Source organism: Onychomys torridus, chromosome 3 (genome assembly GCF_903995425.1).
Source record: "Onychomys torridus chromosome 3, mOncTor1.1, whole genome shotgun sequence".
NCBI classification, from domain to species: domain Eukaryota; kingdom Metazoa; phylum Chordata; class Mammalia; order Rodentia; family Cricetidae; genus Onychomys; species Onychomys torridus.
The window spans coordinates 108,740,566-108,758,579 of record NC_050445.1 but is presented as its reverse complement, the minus strand read 5'-3'; the positions used below and the strand labels follow the sequence as shown (position 1 = coordinate 108,758,579).

The window sequence follows — 18,014 nt, the reverse complement described above, 5'->3', positions numbered from 1 at the left end:
CAAAGACCATACAGCACCAATAAACTTCACAGGTTCAAATCCCATTTCTGCTCAGACTGGTCAATTTGCCTCCAGTTTCTCATTTTTAAAATGGGTATAATATTTAATCACAAGGCCTTGGAGTAAGATTTAAAAGAGCAGAGGACACTTCTAGAATTTTATGCAGATACATGCACATGTAAGCCAAGGTTCTGGGACAACAATGGTCATCATTTTAGTAGTTGGAAATAGCAAGGGTGAGGAGCCAACTAAACACCTGTTAGTAGTCACTGCTGATGCTCACAGCCACACCCACAATCTTAGGTAGCCATTAAAAGAAAAGAGCAACCATGCATTGATCTGGAGTGATATATAAGGTCTAGAAATATTTTTTTAATTTTTTGTTTTTCTTTTTTAATTATTTTTTATTTTAGGTGCATTTGTATTTTGTCAGCAGGTATTGTCTGTGTGAGTGTCAGCTCCACTGGAGATGGAGTTACAGGCAGTTGTAAGCTACCATGTGGGTGATGGGAATTGAACCCAGATCTCCTGGAAGAACAGCCAGTGTTCTTAACCTCTGAGCCATCTCTCCAGCCCCTAGAAATATTTTTAAAGCATAGAAGTATCTGAGAAGCTATCTTATGTATATTAAAAATTTGTGTGTGTGTGTGTGTGTGTGTGTGTGTGTGGTGTGTGTGTGTGTGTGTGTGTGTGTGTGTGTGTGTATGTGTTGCCTACAAGGGGACATGTTAGCATGTGAGAGGACATCTAGAGAGAGCGTAATAGTCAGTGTCTCATTAGAGGGCACACGTTTGTAACCATCCTCAACATGTATAAGCACTGACAGGGTGGCAATACAGCTCCTAGAAGCATCTGGATGGCACACACTTATAGGTGGATGTCAGCTTCAGCAAATAGGTTCCATCAAGGGCTCTGTGGAAGTTAAGTTGAGCTTGGGAACCAAGGAGAATGATATAGAAACAGGGGTGAAACAGCCAAATCCCCAGTGAACTGTTATAGTGTGAGGGCCAGGATGTACCTGGAGGAGAGGGTGGGTGATGACTGGTGTGACCACAGGCCCCAGACCCTCACTTCACACGTTGGCTAGAGGGGCAGAGCTATGGTCTTGGGTTTCTGGAAAAGATACCAGGTCCTGGGCTCTCCACGTTCCTCCAGTGGGGAGGAGGGCAGGCTTGGGGCATGGTTCATAGAGCCAGCAGCAGCAGTGGCAGTGCCTTTCAAGATCCATGGAGGCTGCTCACACAGACAGGCGCTCTGAAGGCCTCAGGCAGGTTCCTGTGAGAGAGAACCCAGCACAAACCAAGGCCAAGGGTAAGTGACTGAGGAGGGGTCACTTCCCTGAGCTTTACCCAGCAGCCCGTCACTAGGCAGTGGTAACCCTCAGCTTCTGGCACCAGCAGCAGACAGCAGGCAATGCCTGCCGCCGTCACAGGTAGCTTCTTCACAGGTAGTGGATGTCAGAATCCTTTGCTCCTACAGTAAGTGATTCCTGCCTCCATGTCTTCACAGACGTTTTTCTTCAGCCATAGCTCTTGGCCCTCTCTACCACCCCTTGTCTCCTCTCTACCATTTCTGCTCCCCTTGGTTATTCTTGGTGGCACTCTAACTCCAGCAACCCTCTTGTGGCCACCACCTCCAACACCACCTCCCCCTCCAACACCACCACCACCACCATCATTACCTCCACCACCACCTCCACCTCCACCACCACCTCCACCACCACCACCACCTCCACCTCCACCACCACCTCCACCACCACCACCACTACCACCACCACCTATGGGCTGCCACCTTGCATTCGTGTACCACTCAGCAGCAGAAGAAACAGGTTCAGAGACACAATGAGTTGCCCAAGATCTGGCAGGTAAAAGGCCCAATGAGGCAGAGAAATCCCCCAAAGTGAAAAATGTAACAAAACATATTTATTAAAATAAACAAACAAACAAACATGACCAGGCCAGCTCCCCAGGAGTCATGCTGGAAAAACTGCCACCTGGTCTCTGATGACACAGGGGAAGACCCCAAAATCTTGCAACGAGATCAAACATGGACCAGCCAGGTAGAGGTAGAATGGCACTGCCCTACCATCCAGTGACTGCCAAGGCAGCAGACAGTTCACGGTGATGCCTAAGCAGTGCCTGTGGGCAGGGATAACCAAACCTCCCGAGGCTGGCCACAATGAACCAAACCCTGGCATTCTGTCTTGTAGCAAGCACCATGGACAGGCTCTGCGTAGACATGACCGAAAATGACCTCTCAAAACCAAAACAACACCAAAAAAAAGAAAAGAAAAGAAAAGAAAAAAGAAACAAACTGGGTCCTGGAGAGAAGCCACCACCTGCAGCAGGAAAAAGACACACACATCAAACCAAAGGCACAAAGGCCAGAACAGTCGCCTGAGGCAAACTGTGCCCAACCCAGTCGGTGTGAGTGTGGCCTGTGCCCAGGATCTTTGTCAGGCCCAGTAAGTAAGGTATGCCAATGGTTCTCCAATCCACAGTACCAGGTTCATTCCAGACCTCCTGGCGGCCCCTTGGTCACAGCAGTCACAGGTCCTTCTCAACACCCACCGCCCCTACTGCAGCCGCAGGTAGGAGGGGGCGGAGTAGTTGAAGAGCAGAAAGTCCATCTTATAGAGGTCAAAGAGGCGGCGCTGGTAGAAGGGGCTGATGTCCTGGAAGAGGCGCCGGGCCTGGTCACGCGTGGGGTCCTTCTCTGACCTCCGCGGTGGGGCCGGGAAGCGCAGTCCGGGCTCGCCCACCAGGTCTAGCACAAAGGCCGCGTCATCCGCCAGCGTCTCGAGCTTGCCAACCACGTCATAGCGCACTAGGCAGGGGTGGCACAGCGCGTGCGCGCGCTCCCAGTGTTCATTGAAGGGCTCGTGGCGGCGCGTGCGCGGGTCGAGCAGGTAAGCCAGGAACTCGGCGAAGCGCACGTCGTGGCCGCGGGCCAGCGCGTCCGGCTGCGCGTGCGGTCGGAGGCGGCGCACGATGCGCGTGCCGTAGCGCCGCTGGAAGGCCGCGCTGTGTGGCCGCGCCAGCTTGTTGCGGTAGGCCGAGGCCAGGCGCTCGAAGGGCTCGCGCACGAAGAGGAAGGCCAGGTAGTCCCGCAGCCTCCGGTTGACCTCGGCCGGCGCAAAGTCGGCCAGCGAGGGCAGCAGGCCAGGCGCATGCGCCTCGTGCGCAGGGATTGAGCCCGGGTCCCCGCGGCCGCGCAGCGCCAGCAGCACGCGCTTCCAGTTGGTGCAGGCCACCTTGGGCACGTAGCAGTACAGCAGCCCGTGTGCGTCGTCCACCAGCACGTGCCGCAGGTCCTCCGGCTGCAGCAGGCGCTGGCGTCGTGTGTGGCGGCTGCAGGCCTGCTGTAGCAGCTCGCGCCGCTGCTGGTGCACCTTTGCCATCGAGGAGGGTCGACCCTGCAGGCGACAAGGGACTGAGGCAGGCTGGGCCAATCGTCAGAGTGCAGCAGGCTCTGGGCCGAGGCTGTACGGATGCCATGTGCCCAGGGACTCAGACAAGGGATCCCCTCCCCCGACTGGAAACAGGAACTCCAGAGGTGTCACCAGTCTCTATGTGGTGTGGGGTCAGAATCTGCTCTGGAATTGGAGGAAATGCTAAGTGCTGGGACGGGAAGGATGTGAGGAACCAGTGCTGGGTGCTGTGTGTACACTAGGATTGCTGAGAATTGAGTCTTTACTGGATAAAGAAGGATGGCCGAGGACCGGGCACACAGCACATAAATGCAGGCACACGTAGACCATCTGTTAATTCTTGCTGCCTCATTGTGTCCTCCCCACTTCACCCACTATGGCAAGGACAACAGAAAGGCTGTGCTCTGGCTAGCCTTGAAGCATGGCCCTCCCTTGGCAGCTGCCAGTCAGCTACTTGTAGGATGTGGGCTTTTATGTGTGCGGTGGCTAAATAAATTTACTGACTCTGTATTAATGGATGGACACATTTACTTGGAGCTTGATTTATTTTACCCTAGCAAAGTTTTTTCATTTTATGTGTATGGGCTTTTTGCCTTCATGTACATTTGTGTGTCGCATGCACGCAGTGCCCAAAGTGGCCAGAAGAGGGCATTGGATCCCCTGGAACTGGAATTACAAATAGGACTGAGCCACCATGTGGGTGCTGGGAATCAAACCTAGGTTCTCTACAAGGGCAGTAAGCGCTCTTAACGCTGAGCCATCTCTCCAGCCCACCACCAGCAAATTGTAATCGCAGTGCTTTTTCAGAAAAGCATTTGTCTGTCTTGTATGGGATGATCAGAACAGGTAATTTACAGACAGGAGGGGGATTAGTGGTGTCAGGGGCTAGAGAGATAAGAAAGAGGAATGACCGCTGATATAATCATAGTCTCTCTTGGGATCACAAGTGCTCTGGAATTAGACAGTGGTGATGAGGTCACAGAACCTTATAAAATATGAAAGCCACTGAATCAGCCATTTCAAAAGAGTGAATTTATGCTGAGTTATTTCTCAGAAAGTTAAAGACCTTCAAAATATTTCCAGCTCAGAGGCCATAACAGAAGCAGAAATAGTAGAGACCCAGCATGGATACTGGTGGCATGGAAGTATATGGGCATGTGGCTATATGCACATATGTGTTTCTGAGGCTTTTAAAGGTATTCTGCAGAAGTCCGTGATTCATTAAGGGAATTGACCTTTGTGTTTTATGAGGGAGAGAAGAAAACAAAGTGTTCCAGAAAGGATGGGTGGAGGGGCACTTTTTCTTTTCCTTTAAGTGCTCACGGAGTCCCAGAATCCACAGGCTGGGATGTGCTTTAGAGTAGGAGGTAGGGAGTCACTGATGTAATGTGGGGGTCCTATGTCAGTCATCCTGCTTGCGTTAGTTCCAAAGGAGAGCTAAAGCAGAGAGGTGGACAAGCAGAGACACAAAACTTGAATTCCAGAAAATGACATTTTGGAAGAGTTAAAATGCACTGATGTGGGATATTTGTACACTGTGTGAAGGTGTATTTCTGTGATTGGCATAATAAAAGCTGAATGGCCAATAGCTAGGCAGGAGATATAGGCAGGATTTCCAGGGAGAGAGAAGAGGAGGAGGAGGAATCTAGGCACACAGAAGACATTGGGGGAGGAAAAAGGTGCAAGATGGAAGAGGGGTAACATCACGTGATAGAACGCAGATTAATATACATGGGCTAATTTAAGTTATAAGAGCTAGTTAGGAACTATGCCTAACTGAGCTTTCATAATAAATAAGGAGTCTTGGTGTCATTATTTGGGAGCTGCCTGGCAGGACAGAAAAAGATTCATTACAATGCACATACTAGATCTTGCCTGAAAGCCCACACAAGGAGCAGCCCCGTCTGGGAAGACCAGGGCCTGGCTGAGGAGACCTGTGCTGCACTGAACTTACACCATTCTTTGTCACCATGCCAAGTTCAGCCATGGCCATAGGGTCTGTAGGCTCTGAGAAGATCCTGTTCTTGCTATCAGGAGTGTCTGAGGCCAGGCTGCCCTTAACCTCCTCACAGCCTAGCCATCCTTGTGGAGGAATGCCCACCACCTACTCCTTAGCTCACCTCCCTCCTCATTAACTGAGTTATGATCTATGCCTAGCCTCAGAAGAACCAGCCATGCAGCCTCACGCCATCACAAGGGTAGGCATGTGGCCTGGCTGTGACCAAGGAGATGTAGGGAAGATGCTTGTGGGAAAGGCTTTTCCTTAGGATACAAAGCAAGAGGGCATGGGGGGAACCCCAAACCTTTAACCACCCACCTCCATCCTGGGATCCTCTTCTGTGAGGATGGCAGTTATTATGTAGTCATGGGGCTGCGGATCTGTAACAGGAGTCAACACTCAGAGGATGACAGAGGGCAATCTGCCACTGTTGTCCCATGGGGCTTCTGGCCTTTCTGTCAACACTGCTGATGTTTACAGACTTATTGAATGCTAAGACAGTCAACACGGTCGGTCCTCTCAGCAGATGACAAAACGCAGGTTTGGGAGAATTGAGCTGCCTGGGGTCATGGCAGTTTGTGGGGGAGGCTGGCCCTTTAACTTGGGCCTGGAGGAACTCAATAGCTGGAGCCACACCCTGCACCACAGCTCTTGTTCCTCGAAGTGAGCTTCCCAGTTGCCCAGCTGACTCAAGTGTTTATGTGTGGTGGTATTGTGTTCCCTGAAATATTGTGTGTTCCCCGAAATAAACATATCTGGGGTCAGAGAACAGACAGCCACTAGAACAAAGCCAAAAATGGTGGCTAGAAAATGGGAAGAGTAAGCCATAATAGAAGTTGGGCAGTGGTGGTGCACGCCTTTAATCCTAGCACTTGGGAGGCAGAGTCAGGTGGATCTCTGAGTTCAAGGCCACTTTAGAAACAGCTAAGCATGGTGACCCACACCTTTAATCCCAGAAACCCAACCTTTAATCCCAAGGAGAGGGGGCAGAAAGAGAAAGGTATATAAGGTGTGAGGACCAGGAACTAAAGAAGGAGTAAATCATGTAGGAGTAAAGCATGTAGTTAGTTAAGCATTTGGTTAGTTAAGCGTTCAGGCTTTGGAGCAGCACAGTTCAGCTGAGATTCATATGGAGGAGGACTCAGAAGCTTCCAGCCTGAGGAAACAGGATCACCTGAGGAACTAGCAAGGTGAGATAGCCGTGGCTTGTTCTGCTTCTCCGATCTTCCAGCATTCGCCCAAATAACTGGCTTCAGGTTTGATTTTATTAATAAGACTCTTTAAGATTCATGCTACAGTTTATGAGCTTCGTGACTTCTGCAGGGTGCTCAGCCCCTTGCTTCAATTCCCTGTCAGTAAATGGACATGACTGTAGCCAAGCCTTATTTTATGGTTTGCATAAGTGGGTGGGTGCATGGCACAAGATCAGTCCTTGTCCCCCAACATTTCTTTTTCTGACATTTCTCCAGAGGCAAGGCATATGGCCTCAAATGATTTGACTCCAACATCCCTGGATCCTGGGACTGTGAGGACCCATCTGTCCCTCTGAAGAAGGCTGTAGAGCTAATGGAATCTGGGGCCATCTGAGAGTCTGTCCTGCACCTGCTCAATGTGCAACCAGGAGTGAGCCAGACATACTCTTTGAACCAAGACTTCCTTATCTGCAACCCAGGGGTGTGGCTAGGTTCAGCAGACATCCCCTATGCAGCTCCACCATTCCCCACACAGCAGTCCAAGGGAAACTTCTGGCCCTGCTGCCCCTGCTTAAAATCCTCCATGGCTCCCCATTGCCCTTGCTGCTGTTTTGGCCCAATGGAATACTGCCTGCCTCCCACGCTCACCACAGACAACCTCTCTGCCCTCCTCTCTCTACGGCTGGTGGCCTAGCTGTTCCCTCTGCCTGTGGTGCTCACATTTTCCTCTTCAGGTCGCACTACAAGCCCCTCTCTTGGGGAGTAGCTTCTCCCCATCTCTACCAGAATCCCCTTGGGTAGTTCCCTGTAATCCCCACTGTTCCCTCAGAGCACAACTTGGTTTCATGGACATGTAAATGCTGTTCAGACTGTGTCCTACCCGGCCGGCTGTGTGGCCTGCTCTGTGGGGGGCAGGACCCCAGTCCAGCTGTTGGCCACTAAATCTCAGCACAAGAGAATGTGCTGTGGAAAAAGATGTGTTATATTTGTTTATGCTGCATGTGTTTAACAATGTAAGGATGTGTGTTTAATCATGAAAAGATGTGTTGCATTTTTTTTTCACCTCGTCTGCCTAAGGTACCTTATTGGTCTAATAAAAAGCTGAACAGCAAATACCTAGGCAGGAGAGGGATAGGTGGGGGTGGCAGGCAGAGGGAATAAATAGGAGAGCGGAGACAGAAGCGGCACGAGAGAAAAGCAGAAGGGAACGAAGACATGCCCTGGGCAAGAAGCCAATAGGTCGCCATCCAGCTAGACACACGAAGCAGTGAAAGTAAGATACACAGAAGGAGAGAAAAGTCAAAAGCCCTGAGGCGAAAGGCGGATAAAGAGAAACGGGTCAGTTTAAGTTAAAAGAACTAGCCAGAAACGAGCCTAAGCTAGGCCGAGCACTCAAAACTAGTAAGTCTCCGTTTCATGATTTGAGAGCTGGTTGGTGGCCCAAAAAGAAAAAGCCTGGTACAAGAATGGCTGCATACAGTAGGTGCTAATACATGCTGTCTGTGTGTTTGTCCAGCTGAGCCAGGTATGGGGTCTTCTAGTGGTATTCAGTCAAGTCATACGTGTATGATTTTAGGTTTAAAAAAACTTTACGATGGCATTCAGAAGGAGCTGAAGCTAGTTTCAAATATAGACTTTGTCCTGGCCTTGAGTGACACTTTGTATAGATCTCTCCAATAGGAGAGGATGGAGACACACACACACACACCATCACTAGGGGAGCAGCCTCATCTACAGTGTCCTGTATGGCCAGGTGGCTGTGCATCAAGGGTCCCAGATGTCAGGAGCGTTTTGACTTAGCAATATTTAAGCAGTCTGGGTTCCTTGGGAGCTAACCCCACCCTGAGTCAAGGAGTGCTTGTGCTGTTGAGTGTGTGAGAGCATATATGAGGCCGTATGTGGTCCCAGTAGGGCTACTTGCTCTACCTGCTTGGAGATGATTGGGTGTGTGTATGGGGGGATTGCAGCGGGGGGCTTTCCTCTGAACACTCCCTTGTTAGGCCACATTACTAAAATTTGGGCACTTAACAACCATCTACTTGAACTCCTGGGACAGGCATAGCTTAACGACCATCTGTTTGCTGGTCCCCCGGAACAAGCCTGGCTTAATGACCCTCTGTTCATTGGCCCCCCGGGACAGACATGGGGTTGTTTAACTTCCCTGTGTCTGCAATACATACCACAGAACAAGCACATGTCTTGGGTGTGGTGAGAGGGATGATGAACAGGAAAATTGGACTTCCAGGCTACACAGGAAGCCCCGTTGTCCATACTGGACAGAACCTATGACAGGAGGTATGGAGTGGGTAGCCATCCCAGCCTTGGCCTGGAAGTTCCAACCCCCATTGAGGCTTCGGTAATGGTCACGCCTACAAGGCGGGGCTGAGGGAGGACGCTGAAGACCCAGGATCCAGATGAGAGGGGTCTCTTGGTGCCTGGACCCCGGACGCTGGAGGTAGACCAAGCAGAGTTCTCCAGAGAACACTGCCAGACTGTGCCATACCTTTGCCAGACCCTACAACCTTCCTATCCCTTCATTTGTAAGTTACCCCACAAAATAAACCTCCCTTTTAACTACGTGGAGTGGCCTTAATAATTTCACCAATAGAGGTATGCAGGAGATTGTGGCTTCCTATCCAGGATGTAAGAGGGCATCCCAGCCACTTACCTGGTCCAGGTCATGCAACAGCTGTAGGGGACTCTTCCTCACTCCTGCAAACCAGCTGGAGCCCAGGACTTGGTTTTCAAATGCTGAAGGGCACAAGGAGAGAGAGAGCGCAGTGCTGACTTTGGTCAAGGTGTGGTTTAGCCAGTACCCCTAGGACACATTTAACCCACTTGTGTGCCTGCTTTTCATCCTGTGTCTTCTCTTCCTCCTGGGGGTTTGGTAGGGGGTAGGCACTGGTAGGGCAGTGTCCTTGAGGTCATTCCTACCCTCATGCCCTACCCTCCACCACTGGAGAGTGGCAAGTATAGGGGATAAGAGGAAAAGAGCCTGCCTGCCCTCTGGGAAGAGCATCCAGCCCTATCCAATTCTCACTCTGTCTCAGCACCACCTCCCCTAGCCACCTCCCCACCACCCCTAGACCCCCCCACAGCCCCTAGCCCCCCTACCGCCACCCCTGGCCCCATCACCTAGCCTGCCCCCCACCAGCCACTTCTGCTGAGTCCTAGGGGCTCACAAGTCTGATGACTGTCCAGCCTGTAGATCTGAATTGTGAGCATCCAGAAAGGACGGATGGTGGCAGAGCCAGGCTGCAGGCTGTTAGAGTGAGGGAACAAGGCCACATGAGGTGCCATGAAAGCCCCTGGAAGTATGTGCATGCCCCGAGGTGTGGATGCGACTCCTGATAAATGCAGCTTTTCCTGTTTCCAGAACTGGACAGGGACACTCTCTGTTTTTATCTTGCAGTCTTCAGTGTCCTTTAGTGTCCTGTCTGTACACCCCACAGGCCATGTACCTAGAATAAGTGGGGCCACTTGGACCAGGGCTCGTGCAGGAAACCTGTCTTGAGAATGCCCATGGACCCAGCCTTGAACTTCTCCAGACTATCCAGGGAAGCATCTCTGATCCTGCTGCCTTTTTGATAGAACAGCACCTTCATCAGAGAATAAGCTACCAGGACAGGCGGGCACCGCTAATTATAAGCTGTTGCTAAATACAGCAACTGGCATCAGGAGTCTGAGCAGGGTTGCAGCGTGCCAGAGTGGCATCTCTTGGCACCAGGGGAGAAGAGTATTCTTCAGGTTAGAGGTGTCACTCCAGGCCATGCAGTGAAGGGGTCTTTTAGAGCCTCACTAAGCAACTGGGGGACCATAGTTCCCTCCAGGTCTGTGGGCAGGGTAGGAAGAACAGCCTGGAGGGACCATATCACAGCCATCTGACCCACAGCCCTCTTTGAAGGTTCCTGTCCTTCCAGAAGCCACTCCTCACCCAAGGCCATTTCCTGGCCAGACCACAGCTGTCTAAGAGTGGGTCCCACAACAGATGCCAAAGGTCTGTGTGGGTGGAGGACAGGCCTCAGGGGTTCCCGGAATAGCTGTGGTCACAGATTACAGGGCCAGGCTACCTCCACCCTGCCAATGAGGAGCCCAGGGCTCCAGGCCTGGCAAGGACAGGCTGGCCGTAGAAGGTGTGTGTGTGTGTACGCGCGCACACACAGGAGTTGATCAAAAAGGGTTGCCCTTATATTCCATGGGTCCAGCCCACGGAGGCTAGCTTCAAACGGGGCCACACTGGAGCCCCAGCACCTTTACCCCATCCTTGTTTGGCCTGCTCCCAGCTGTACCCCTCCCCTCCCCAAGACACACAGAGCAGAATGGAAAGGAGGCAGCAGGTTTGTATAGCCAAGGAGGGGCCTCAGCAGAACTAAGACTTCCCCTAACACCAAGCAGCAGGGAAGCCAACAACTCCCCCGCCTAGGAGAGGGGAAAGAGAAAGGGAGGAGGAGGAAGGGCTGGAGTGTCAACAACAGGAGACAGATGGGGACAGCCCTGGACTGTGGCTGGGAGAAAGTGGCATGGAGACAGAGAGAGAGCCTGGAAGCAATGATACTTTGGAAAGAGACCAGAGCAGGCCTGTAGGATAGAAAACACTGTCCAGGCAGGCCACCTCCTCAGCTCAAGACACCAATGTGAGGCCCGCCAAAACTTTTAGTGCCCAGCTTTGAGTGGACTCAGTGCCCCTGAAGGGTGGAAGGAAATCCTGGAGAAAGTGCCATAGACCTCAGCAGAGGGCTTTGCCCAGGATCCTGTGTCAGCACAAAGGTGGGGCCCTTGAGATACTGGGCTGGTGACATGGGCCACTGTGTAACTGTGCTGTGTGAAGCTGGCCTGTGTCGTGTCACGTGGAAACTGTTACTTTTCCACTTATTAGACAGGGAAACTGACAGTGACAAGGACCAAACCTCAAGGCTACTGGTTCCAAGACAGGCTGTACCTCAGGTTCCAGTGTCTGCACTGCTAAGGCCCTGGCTTCTGCTTGTCAAGCTCCAGCTCATCCTGTACATCCTAGGGGTCCACAAGATTCCCCAAGCTCTGCTTTACTAACTAAGAAAGTGCCCACCATCATGGAGAGGGTCAGGGCGCACAAGGTCACAAAGGGTGAAATACAGCAGGACACACCCTTGCAGGAACCTGTGGGCTGAAACATCACAGAAAACTCCAAGAAAGCTGGCCTCAGTCGTCAGCCCCCACTTCCAGCAGGAAGCCCCATGCCCCAGGCAGGGTAAGGCAGGTTGCTTTGGGGGATGGGGGTGGTGTGGGGGGTGAGTCCAGCCCAGGGCACATTGCAACAGCCACATCCTGGTTAATAAGTTCTCACTGCCATGTTGCAAAACAAACCACCACCAGCAGCAGCAGTAGCTAGGTCAGAGCCTCCAGTCTGCTGGCCCCACTCAGACCCCCTCCCTCCACTCCGCTGATGCTTTCAAGGGAGCCCTGCAATCCAATGTCAGGAGCATTCTTTCCTGCGATTGCCCTGAAGAGAGAATGGGACACATCAGACGAGCTCTTCACAGGAAGGAAGGTCATTCTGCCTCTTCCCAGTTATATTGAAACTATCCCCTGACTTTTACAAGCTGGCTGCTGTGAGGAAATTCCTATCTAAGCAGCCATCACCAGGTCCACATCCCTCTGAACTGTCAGCCCTCACAGCTGCCATCCCTGCTCAGGGGCAACAGGAAACTATTTAACAACCTACTGCTTATCCCACAAGGGTCATCTCAAAATCATTACAGCAGCCCCTCTTGGTGGTGCAAGCCTGTGACCCCAGCTACTTAGAAGGCTGAAACAGGGATCACAAGCTTAAGTACAGCTTAGACTAGCCAGCTATTCTAGGCAAATATTGAAACCCTGGAACAAAAAGTTAAAATTGAGAGCCGGGTGGTGATGGCGCACGCCTTTAATCCCAGCACTCAGGAGGCAGAGCCAGGCAAATCTCTGTGAGTTTGAGGCCAGCCTGGTCTACAGAGCGAGATCCAGGAGAGCCAGAGCTGTTACACAGAAAAATTCTGTCTCAAAAAAAAAAGAAAAGGACTAGGAAGCCATGAATATAGCTCAATGGTAGAGCACATGACATTTGCCTAGCATGAGGGAACCCCACTTCAGTCTCTAGTACTGGGCCTGGGGTAGGGGTGCCCCTTGCTACTGGTTTATCTCACATCAGAGTCCAGGTCCTGCCCAGAGTAGAAGCCTCTCACTGACCATGCTTCCACTGAATGTGGCAGAAAACATCTTCAGTCACTCCACTGGATAGCTTCCTGTCACGTTGACACAAGGTAAAGTCAGTTGGGAAGAAGAAACTTCAGTTGAGAAATATTCCCTCACCAGATTGACCCATAGTGCATTTTCAAATGATTGATGTGAAAGGACCCAGCTCACTGTGGGCAGTGCCGTCCCTGGGCTGGTGTTCCTGAGTGCTCTAAAAAAGCTGGCTGAGCGAGCCATGATGAGCAAGCCAGTTAGCAACATTCCTTCACAACCTCTGCTTCAGCTCCTGCCTCCAGGTTCCTGCCTTGAGTTCCTGCCCTGACTTCCTTTGATGATGGACTGTACCATGAAGGTGTAAGTTGAAATAAACTCTCTCTTTTGGTCATGTTGTTTCTCACAGCCATAGGAACCTTACCTAAAGTCCAGGCTAAGTCAGCCTCCTTTGAATTTGTTCACAGTGCTTGCTACTGATGGAATCAGCTGACCCGTGTGGGGGATAACCTCTCTGGAAGTCAGTTCTGTAAATAAGAGAACTGTGTTGTTTTCCTGCAATACTTAGACCTCCCCCAGTGTCAAGGACTATTTAAAGACTGGAGAATATCTCACCTCCTAACCTGCCATTCAGACCCATTCAAAGTTGAAAACTGGGCTCCAACTTACAGCACCTCTCTAGTTTCTGCCCACCACTTTTCAGGACCCCATGGACCAGCCCAGCACTGCACATCATGTACAGGGCTTCTACTCCTCCAATGGACATATGTCCACATGGATTCAAACCCCACTTTTAGTGCTTATTTCTGTCCTAAGTTGCCTCCAGTTGCTATGATAAAACACCATGACCAAAAGCAACTTGGGGAGGGGAGGCTTTATTCCATCTCTGAGGGAAGTCACTTAAGCAGGAGCCTAGCTGAGTCAGACTAGGGGAGGCCAGGGAGAAACAGTTTACTGACTTGCTCCCGGTGGCCTGCTCAGCATGCTTTCTTATACATCCAGGACCACCCGCCCAGGGGTGCTGCTGTGCACAGAGCTTCGGGCCCTCCCATATCAATCATTAATCAAGAAAGTGCTCCCACAGACTTGCCTTCCAGCTAGTCTGATGGAGGCATTTTCTCAACTGGAGTTTTCTCTTCCCAGATGACCCTTAGCTATGTCAAATTGACAGAAAAACAAACAAAAACCCTAACCAGTTGACTCAGTTTCCCATCTAATCAATTTCTATGCTTCTTTCAGTCTACTCCAAATACCTTTGCTTTGTAAAGTGCAAAGAATAAGCCCAAGTCCCCATCCCAGGCAGGGATGGCATAGGAGCAAAGCCATACGACACCCCAGGAGCAGCACTGGAGCTGCCACAGTGCCCCAGTGTGGGGGGTCAGCTGTCCTATCTCCCGGTGTACCCTGTCTCCTGACTCTGGGCTCTAGGACTCAGATCCTGTTCCCCCAACAGTCATCTTTAAAAAGTCACTTCTTTCCCCATGATCACAGTTGCCTCCCTGCTCCTACTTGAGCTGACTGACCAATCAGAGAGCATTTCCCCAAGAGTCTGCTGAGCTAAGCTCTGGACTCCAGCTGGACCTGGTGAGCCTCTTGTGGGCTCCTCCCGACAGCCACATCCTCTCCTTTTGCTAACCAGCCTGACATTTAGGCCAAGGGGTTCTGAGACTCCGCTACTCTCCTAGTTGGCAGATCAAAGCACCCTAGCCCCACCCCTCAGGGTGTGTCAAAGAGCAGATGACATGGAGATGCGGGGTTTTAGTGTCAAAATGCAACTCTATGAGGTGGGACAGACACTCGGTGGCAGCGGGTTCCGCAGACGTGTTTCGAGGTGTGAGCAGCAGGGGACAAAGGCAACAAAGGACAGAAGGGGGCCCCCGGGCATGGTAGTGTCTCCATAACTGGGACCCCAGAGGGAAGGGTGGCATGCTGAGGACAGAGGTGTCTTAGGCAGCTGTCCCATTCCACCATGCTATCTTCTCTCTGACCCTGGGCTCTGAGCCAGTGTTGGTAGCAGATCCTGGGGCACGGGGACCGGGATGGGCTCTCCACTAGAAAGAGGCCAGTGAGATCCCCAGAGCAGCTAGAACCCGGGCATAATCTGTAACCCTGCTGAGTGCCTCATTGCCCAGCAGTGGTGACAGTGACATTCCCTGGAACAAGAAGGGACAGAGCCTGGCTTGGTCTCTCAGCTGGGATATGGCTTTGGATTTTCCTGGGTCCTAAGCCCTTATTCACCCTTAAATTTCTTCCCATGAGCCCCTGATGACCCAGACTTGACGAGTGGCTGGAAAACAAGGGCATGTCCCCCTGAGGCCTGGGACAGTGGGACCCTGCCCCCTGCAACCAGACCAGACCTTCCCACTGTCTCCCAGCGAGTGCCTACCATAAGCACACATTTCTCCCCTGAAATGAGTGGACAGCTAGCTCTGAGAGGTGAGGTGGGTTGGCTCTTATGGGCCCAAGACTGAAAAGTTAGCAGGTGAAAACCTAATACAGTGGGGTGTGATCATCTAGAGACTGGGAGGTAGGGATGGCAACTGAGAAAGCTCAGAGACCCACCTCAGACTGTGGGGACTTCCCAGGCCAGACAGCACAAGGCCAGCCTGGGGGTGACAGGTGTAGATGGCAGCCCCACCTGAGCAGAGTGGTGAGCGGAGAGCCTGAGACCCCTTCTCTAACCATGCTTACACTTTACCTCCCCATATTCACACCCCTCCCCTCCAGATTCTCTGGGCAAGGGAGGGGGTGCCCAGGCCAGTGGTTGTTTCTGATCTTCTCAGACCTGACTGGAGGGAGGTAGCAGAACAGATGTGTCCCAACACACACTGAGAGCTACCAAGACACATGCTCCTCTGCAGACAGTCCCCAGGGCCCAGACTCTCATCTGTCCTCTCATACCCCACAGCAGGGGTTGAGCACTGAGGGACCTGAGCCACCATGGCTCAGGACTGGGTAAACATTTGTCCACAATGAATGACAGGGTGGACAGAGACTGTGGCAACAGCAGACACTGGGACCACACTCCAGACTGTGTCAAGGGACACTTTAGACACGAAGACGAACCTATACAGGGCTAGCCATTCACCTGCAGGTCCTCGGCAAGGGGAGGAAATCTTCCTCCAGGGGGACTTCCAGAGGGGTCCAGGCATGGCCACTTGTGTCTGGTCACGGAGAGGTTGTTAACTGGTGGAGTGAGTAGCCATGGGCCAGGTGGCTACTCCTTAGGCCTCCCCAGTTCTGTTCACCTGTACCCCAGCCCAGGCCTGACCTCCATCCCAGGGATCCCTAGGATGAAGCCAACCTAATGGGAGGGCTGGGGGCCAAGCACTATCAACTGTAACATTCAACCCCCTCCAAAAGCCCTGTGAGGATGGAGTCAGCACCTAGCCATAGATGAGACTTCGGAGGCCCTGGAAGGGGACACATAGCAAGTTAAGATTGCTGAGTGACATCCAATCTACCAGCTTGGCCACTGGGTCCCTCCACGGATTAGTGCCACCCTGAAAACAATTTTCCCTTATCCTGAGTCACTCCCAACTAATGCCCCTGTCTACCCTAGGGTATGAGCCTGTTGGGAAGTGAATAGACTCCACAGACACAGACTTAAGTATGGACAGAGAGTCACAAACGTGGCTCACTGCCTAGGCCCCTCCAGCCCCTCCACACCTGACCTCTGTCTTTGTCTGTATGTAGAGTGAATTGTTCTCCAGAGGATCTGAGGAGACCTGGGCTCATTCAGAGTGAGACCTCATGCCCAGTGGAAACTGGTATGAGCAGGTCATAAGCCCTGTACCTCCAGGCCAGCACAGAGCTGTGCAGTTCTGCAATTGTAAGGACTCAGCAGGGTCTCAGATGGAGACAGACACTGGAGGCAGGAGCACAAGATGACTCTCAGGGCTCAGAGAATGGGTACAGTGACAGCATGCCCCTAGACTGGCCATAAGCACTCCCCCACCTTCACAACCTGACCTGACCTAGATCACCTTGCCGCCAGGGACAGGGAAGAAGACTCCTGCGGGAAATGGAAGGCGCCTGTCTTCCACCGAGCCTGGAACAAGGGTAGGTGCCTGGTCGACCCAGGGGGCGCTCCAGCTAGTGGAGCCCCAGAAGCGGAGGCCCGGCCAACGCGCACTCACCAGGATGCAGGAACAGGAGCGCGCACAGGAGCAGGAGCGCAGCGCCCAGCCTTGCCGCCACCTGTAAGCGCCTCCGGCAGCAGGAGCGCCTCCCCATACTGTGCCCCGCGCGTGGCAGGCGACAGTCATCCAGTGCGTTCTCCCACTGAGCAGCCAAGGCCCAGGACACGCCCAGTCCTGACCTTAGCCTAGGACCCGCCCAGGAGTGGCGTCTGGCGCTCCTGCCTAGTGGGAGGCTCTGGCTCCAGCTGGCTGAATGGGTAAGGCTGGAACCCAGGACAGTGAGCTGCAGCGTCTAACCCTGTTACTACTAGTCATTAGGGTCCTCTAACCTGTGCAGGTGGGAATTAGAAGTGGAGAAACTCCCAGGTACAGGTGCCACAGGCCCAAGGGCCATACTGGCAGAGCCAGAGGCTGCAAGTCGAGCCTTGAGAGCCAAATCCCTGTAGGTTAGAAACTCAGACTCCAGATGCTTAGGCTGGACGTTCAGTCCTGGATTTTAACTGGGCAGCTATTGTAACCCTGGGCATGACAGCGCCTGTCCCCAGGCTTTGAGACTCTTGACTCTCAATACTGGCAAATGTCACAGCTTTTAAAGCCCCCGGGTGCTGGGACCGTCTGCCCTTAAGACTCGGTAGCTTCTCCTCTCTGCGTCCTCGCAGCCTGCTTTCTCCAGCCTTAGCCCTTGACAATTTCTTGTCTCCTCTCAACTCCCACTGGCCTTGCCTACAAAAGCCTCTGCTCTCCACAGCAGCCCCTCAGCTCCCATTCTGGGGAAGACTACTTTGGAGAAACCCTCTGCATGGCAACACAAGTGATCACGAGGTGATTCAGAACGGAAGTGTGGCAGTGTTTGCACCAATCAGGGCACAGCCCTTCCTGCAAATTAAAGACTGAGTTTGCACCAATCATAGCACCGGTACCAGGGAAAAGACTCCCCCCCCACCCACACACACACACACAACCTCTGTTGTGGGTAAAACTACCCAAGAGTCATGTTGATTTCCCAGACGCTGGTAGTGGGCAGAAAGTTTCATCCTGCACAAACTGTT

The 18,014-nt window shown here is 52.3% G+C and overlaps 1 protein-coding gene across 1 annotated transcript; it reads right to left on the bottom strand.

Moving 5' to 3' along the window:
- Positions 1–1,986: 1,986 nt before the first annotated feature.
- Chst13 (carbohydrate sulfotransferase 13) lies at positions 1,987–17,059 on the bottom strand. The gene is made up of 3 exons (XM_036182165.1): positions 16,963–17,059; positions 9,291–9,373; positions 1,987–3,415 (listed from the first exon to the last, which is right to left on the bottom strand). Exons 1-3 carry the CDS (start codon positions 17,057–17,059, stop codon positions 2,576–2,578), a joined length of 1,020 nt encoding a protein of 339 aa, XP_036038058.1. The 3' UTR covers positions 1,987–2,575.
- Positions 17,060–18,014: the final 955 nt, after the last annotated feature.